A 5,221-nucleotide genomic window follows, 5' to 3' on the forward strand; every position below is an offset into this window, starting at 1 on the left:
TGGTGGGGCTGCCCCTTCACCGCTGGCATCCCCTGCACCCCTCGTCCCGGCCGGGAGAGGAGGGCCACCGTAGCGGCCAGCCGACCCTCGCGACAGAGGCTTCACAGAGCTTTTTGCCCACTTGGGGTTAGTATTTGTCATCCACCTAATTTTGTCTGCTTCTTCCTCCCCGTCAGGTTAGTTAGCCCCAAGGAAGAAGGCTCCGTAGTAATTTTCCCTTTTACCTGCACAGCCTCCATGGGAGTCCCCTGACAGATGCAGGCTTGGCCCTCCTCAACCCTGCTCTCTCCATCCACCCCTCGCTGGTGGCTCTGGATCTAGGAGACTGCATGCTGGGTGATGAAGGCATCAACCTTATCTGTGGGCTCCTGCCGCCTGATGGGGCCAAGTCTGGTAAGCACCAGGGGCTGTGGGCTGCTCAATGACTGGTGGAGCTTTCACGTAGATCAGATGCATGCAGCAGTAAATCTTCAGCCCTGGAGGAGGCAGGCTCTATGGTTTGCCAGGGCTGAGGAATTTCTTTCCCCCAACTTAAGAAAAGCAGAAAAGCCAAGTAATAGAGGAGTGGTTCCCTAGGGTAGGTTTGTGCTTTCTGCTACTGATCTGTCCCACTGGCAGTTTGGAGCTCAGGGACTAACAGGTTGCTTCTGGTTCATGTCAGCAGCATTTGAAACTGGAGGAGAGGACAGCTTGGACTTTGAATTTATTATTTTGCATTTGTATGTGGATAATGACCATAGATAATTATATTGTGTGCCCCTACCTCAGCACTTGGCTTTATTATCAGTGCCTGGGAGTTGTCCCTACTTGCAGGTACACTCCATGAGTGTGTAGTTGCATAGCCTTAGTGGCAAGACTCGGGTCTTTGCAGGGAATGATCTTTGGTGGTGTGAGGCCAGTGACCCAGTCGAGCTGAGAGCTGGCATGTGCTGAGCGAATATCACTTCTTTCTTCTGATTCTCGAAGTGCCTTCCACTTTTTCCCATCACCTTCTCCTCTGTGTGCACACAATGCCACTGATGCTGTTATCTCTGCTGGCCACCCCTCTCAGGTGCAGGCTTCAGAGCCTACTGTCCCCGTTACCCTCTCTCCAGACTGTCACCTCATGCCACCTTCTTCGCCCAGTCAGTTGTCTCACACACCCCTTAGTTTCCACTGTGTTTGCTATTTAGGGTAAGCAGGACACAGGTTGGGAGAGCAGATAAATGGGGCAGTTGCAGCACGGATAAATGAAGGGCCACAGCTGAAGGCAGTGAAATATTTCACTGGTCACTGAAATATGTGATGACAGTTGTCAGAGCAAACCAAGCCTTTAAGCCCAACAGAGTACAGGGGACACAACCCAAAGCTGTTCTGGTGAGCTGAACTAGTTCTCCTGTGACTGCTTTGGGTACCCTAAGGCTCTGGTTTGGCTTCTCTCTCTTCTCCAGGCCTCAAAGAGCTAACACTGAGTGCCAACCCAGGCATCACAAGCAAAGGCTGGGGACGCCTAGCCATTGCAGTGGCTCACAGCTCACAGCTCCGTGTGCTGAACCTGGACTACAACCCGCTAGGTAAGCTGGGGGCCAGGGAGGAGGAGCAGGGGATGCTGCACTCCTGTCTCTCAGTGTTTGGGCAGTTTGCACCAGTGGGTGGCCAGGGACCAAGCTCTGGAAAGGCAGTAGAGCATCAACAGTAGGACGGGGCAGTTCCTTGCATAGGTGTCCTCTGATCCCCAGCAGCAAGTTCACCCTGCCAGGCACCTACAGCTGTATGGGAAGCCACCCTTACTGCTCTGCCTGTGTGAGGTGGCCACATGCCCTGCAGGGAGGTGCAGAAAGGAGGCTGTGCCTTGCCCACTCCACTGCCTTTGTTGTCACATTTGACCCTCCATGTCTCCCTCGTTCCTGAAGCCCTGGGCGCCGAAGCTGGCTTGGCAGATGCAGTATGTCCCCGCACTCCCCCCTTCATCTTCCTGGAGGAGCAGGGAGGAGGAGGAGGAGAGCCTGGCACTCGTTGCCATAGAAACAAACTCTCTCCCGCTCTGCTGCAAGGTGGTGAGGAGAAGATTGGGCCATGCCTCTTTGAGCATCAGGATGACACTCCCCTCCTCAACCTCCGTGCAAGCAGAGCCTCCCCCAGGCCCTCTGTCTGACCAGGTACCTCCTCTTGGACAGGAAAAGCCCCAGGCTGTTACTTGACAGCAGTCTGGATTTTGTTCCAAGAGAGGTGTCACAGTTGTATGGCATCTTAGCACTCGACAGAGAATGTCAGAACATGCTGGAGTCTTGTCTCTTCACCAGCATCAATCTTTAATGCTCCTCATCCTGCTGCAACCCCCTCAAAGTCTATCCCCTTTCCAGGGAGGCAGTCTGTCACCTGGTGCAGAGTCCTCTCTCTGACTCCTGCCTTTTCCTAAACTGAAGTATTCAGCTCCTATTCTGTCTGGGATGTCTTACAGGGACTGTTAAAGGCCCTTGCCTCCTTGAGTAGGAAGGAGATTTGGGAAGATATGGTCCCTTGGGGAATAGAACAAATTTCACTGTGTTCCTTTGTGTTCCCCCTGAGAATCAGTGACTGCTCCCATAACCACAAAATGGTGCACCTTTCCTTGTCTCTCTTCTCAGTTAACAGTGTTTTTTTCCACCATGAGGTAACAGATTTGGAAGGTTGTCTGATGGCAGAAATACTCAGAGGATGTTCCCATGACAGCCCCAGGTGCATGAGGACATGTGGCATTACATGAGGGAAGGCAGGCACTGCTGACAGCCCTGGTTGCTCCTCCCACAGGTGACCAGGTAGCCGGAATGCTCGCAGTCGCTGTGGCCTCCAGTCGAACCCTCGAAGTGCTGGACTTGGAGGGAACAGGACTTACCAACCAGTCAGCTCAGGTATGGGAGCCCACAGTTACTCTACAGCATCACTGACCTCTCAAGGGTGCAGGTCTGGGAGGTCTACAGAGGCCCCAGGACCCACACCTGCCTCCAACCACATGCACACCCTTCCCTCCCTGCAACCAGGGGGGTTCTTGCTTTTCCCTGGCTGTTTTCTTGGAAAAAAATAAGGGGTTGGATTTTTGGCTGGGAATCAGAGCTAAATCTCTGTGGACACAGGCCAAGGCTCAATTGCACAGACTCTCCTCTCAGATCTCCAGCTTCCAGTGGTAAGAGGGAATGACCCTGGATATGTGAGAGCAACAGGGTGTAGAGCAGTCCCTTCTACTTTAGATAGAGTCAGGAAATCCTATCTCAGCTCTTCCTGCAGAAAGATGGGAACTCCTCAGTCTCTCACAAAGCCTGATGAAGGGAGGTCAAGGCCAAGGGAAGGAAGAAGTAAGGAGAGGAGGGCTGGAGTTCGCAGGGAGACAAAGCACTGACACTCTTCCTACTCAGCCTTTGTGCTGCTTGTCAGCCTTTTTATCTCACTCTTCCCCCAGACCTTGCTGGACATGGTAGAGAATTACCCCACAGCCCTACGGACACTCATCCTGGCGGAGAACAACATCAGTCCCGAGCTGCAGCAGCAGATCTCTGATCTTCTCTCAGAGGGTGAGGAAGAGGAGGAGACGGAGGCCCATGAAGTCACAGCCAGGGAGAAGAACCCCTGGATCTGCCAGAACAGTAAGAGCTCTGGGAGTTGGGCTGGGGACAGGAACTGGGGTGTCTGGGGTGTCTCCAGTGCCACTGGCCTCTTGCAGTGGGGTCGGTGAATGGGTCTGTCCCTTCTCCCCATGAACGGGAATACATACAACCTCCATGGCATACATACACCTCCCGGCGTGACCTTCATGTTAAATAGCGTTGGGCTGAGCCGCTCTTGGAAAGGCAGCCTCCAAGGACAATGTGGCTGCTGCAAAGAGTGGAAACGGTACCTCTGCGGCATTTTTCCTGATGCTGCAGGAACAAAATCTCAAAGTATTAAAACTCAAGGGCAGGAATATTAAAGATCTCAGGAGCCTTTGCCAGATAATCTAGCCAAAACTTGTGTCATTCCTCACTGTTTCCAGAACCTCCCTGCAATCCACACAGCATCAGCTATTCCTATCTCTACATCCCAAACATGTGAAGGGGTTAGCCAGGTGCCACAGGCTGTCTGTTGCTTGTGATGGAAAAAAGACGTATTATGGAGATAGCAGTAGCCTCTTCTGTGTAGTTTGCATAGATGATACTGTATTTTGTCATGCCTACCTTGTGATTCAGCTGTTTGAGGATTTGCTTTTTTAACCTTCATTTGTCCTTCACCCCTCACAATTCTCCTATCAGACTACCAGCAGACAAGCACAACCAATCCTCTGAGCCTCAAAACATCTGGATCCTCATCCATTAAACCCATAAAAATAATTTAGTGACAGTTTGGCCAAGTTTTGGATCTAGTTTCCAGAAACTGATTCCTGAAATAGAGATCCCCTGCAATAGTTTTGAATGTGTAGGACTGCCACTAGAGATCTCCTCCCTCCCATCCAGGAAAAAAAAATCTTTTTTTCTGTTTAAAAATGTTTCTGGATGGGAAACTGGTAGCCTGCTAAGTTTCTTACTTGCTATGCAGGCCCATCCTCCTTGCAGTTGATTCACTTGCTGTGGGGAGAGTCACAGTGTTCCTGGCTGGTGCTCTGAGCCATGGCCGAGCCAGCAAGCTGCCCTCACCTCCCCGAGGCAGGCAGGGGAGGGCTGCACAAACCCTCCATTCATGCAGTGCAGAAAGTCAGTATTTCCAGGCCTCTGCTGCTGTAAAATGGCTGATTGCCCACGGCATTCCCTGCTCTTGGGAAGGCAACACCACCACTCTACGTGGTGTTGGTTGGCTTGCAGCCTGAAGCCTGCCCTACCTGGACACTGTCTCTCTAGCTGAAAAAACACTCGATGAGTGCAGATGTAGACGTCTGTGCAGGGCTGGGTAAGGGCATGGCTGGGCCAGCACAACCAGGATCACCTGCATGTTGGGGGCACTCAGACCTGATGTTCCTCTGGCCTCTGCTTTCTCCCCCTCCCCAAAAATTGATTCCGTTCTGCTGTGTGGTCAGAGTAGGCCTAGTTCGTATTTAATCTCACACTTCTCTTCCCACCCTGCGGTGTTTTAATTCCTCATCCTCACACCTGCGTCTGGAGTACAGCCCTGCACTCTCTGGCAGCCCGAATGTCTCATGGTTTTCTCCCTCTCTCGACACAGATTCCAGCTCCCAGATGGTCCTGATGACGTCAGGCCTCGGTGACAGCCTCTTAGCAGAAACAGAAATGTAGCTGGG

General features: G+C 52.3%; 1 protein-coding gene across 2 annotated transcripts in view; it reads left to right on the forward strand.

The window, feature by feature from the left end:
- LRRC73 (leucine rich repeat containing 73) overlaps positions 1 to 5,221 on the forward strand; it is a 10,159-nt gene extending 4,938 nt beyond the window's left edge. Inside the window, exons 1-6 of one of the 2 annotated variants that reach the window (XM_008643331.2) lie at positions 19 to 126; positions 233 to 393; positions 1,431 to 1,553; positions 2,770 to 2,870; positions 3,416 to 3,599; positions 5,146 to 5,221. In XM_008643331.2, the coding sequence (XP_008641553.1) occupies positions 330 to 393; positions 1,431 to 1,553; positions 2,770 to 2,870; positions 3,416 to 3,599; positions 5,146 to 5,216 (543 nt within the window). In that variant the 5' untranslated portion in view covers positions 19 to 126; positions 233 to 329 and the 3' untranslated portion in view covers positions 5,217 to 5,221. Of the gene's footprint in view, positions 1 to 18; positions 127 to 232; positions 394 to 1,430; positions 1,554 to 2,769; positions 2,871 to 3,415; positions 3,600 to 5,145 lie in introns of those variants that run through there. The other variant, XM_017746338.1, reaches the window with a different exon arrangement.

Source organism: Corvus brachyrhynchos, unplaced genomic scaffold (genome assembly GCF_000691975.1).
Source record: "Corvus brachyrhynchos isolate BGI_N302 unplaced genomic scaffold, ASM69197v1 scaffold70, whole genome shotgun sequence".
NCBI lineage: Eukaryota > Metazoa > Chordata > Aves > Passeriformes > Corvidae > Corvus > Corvus brachyrhynchos.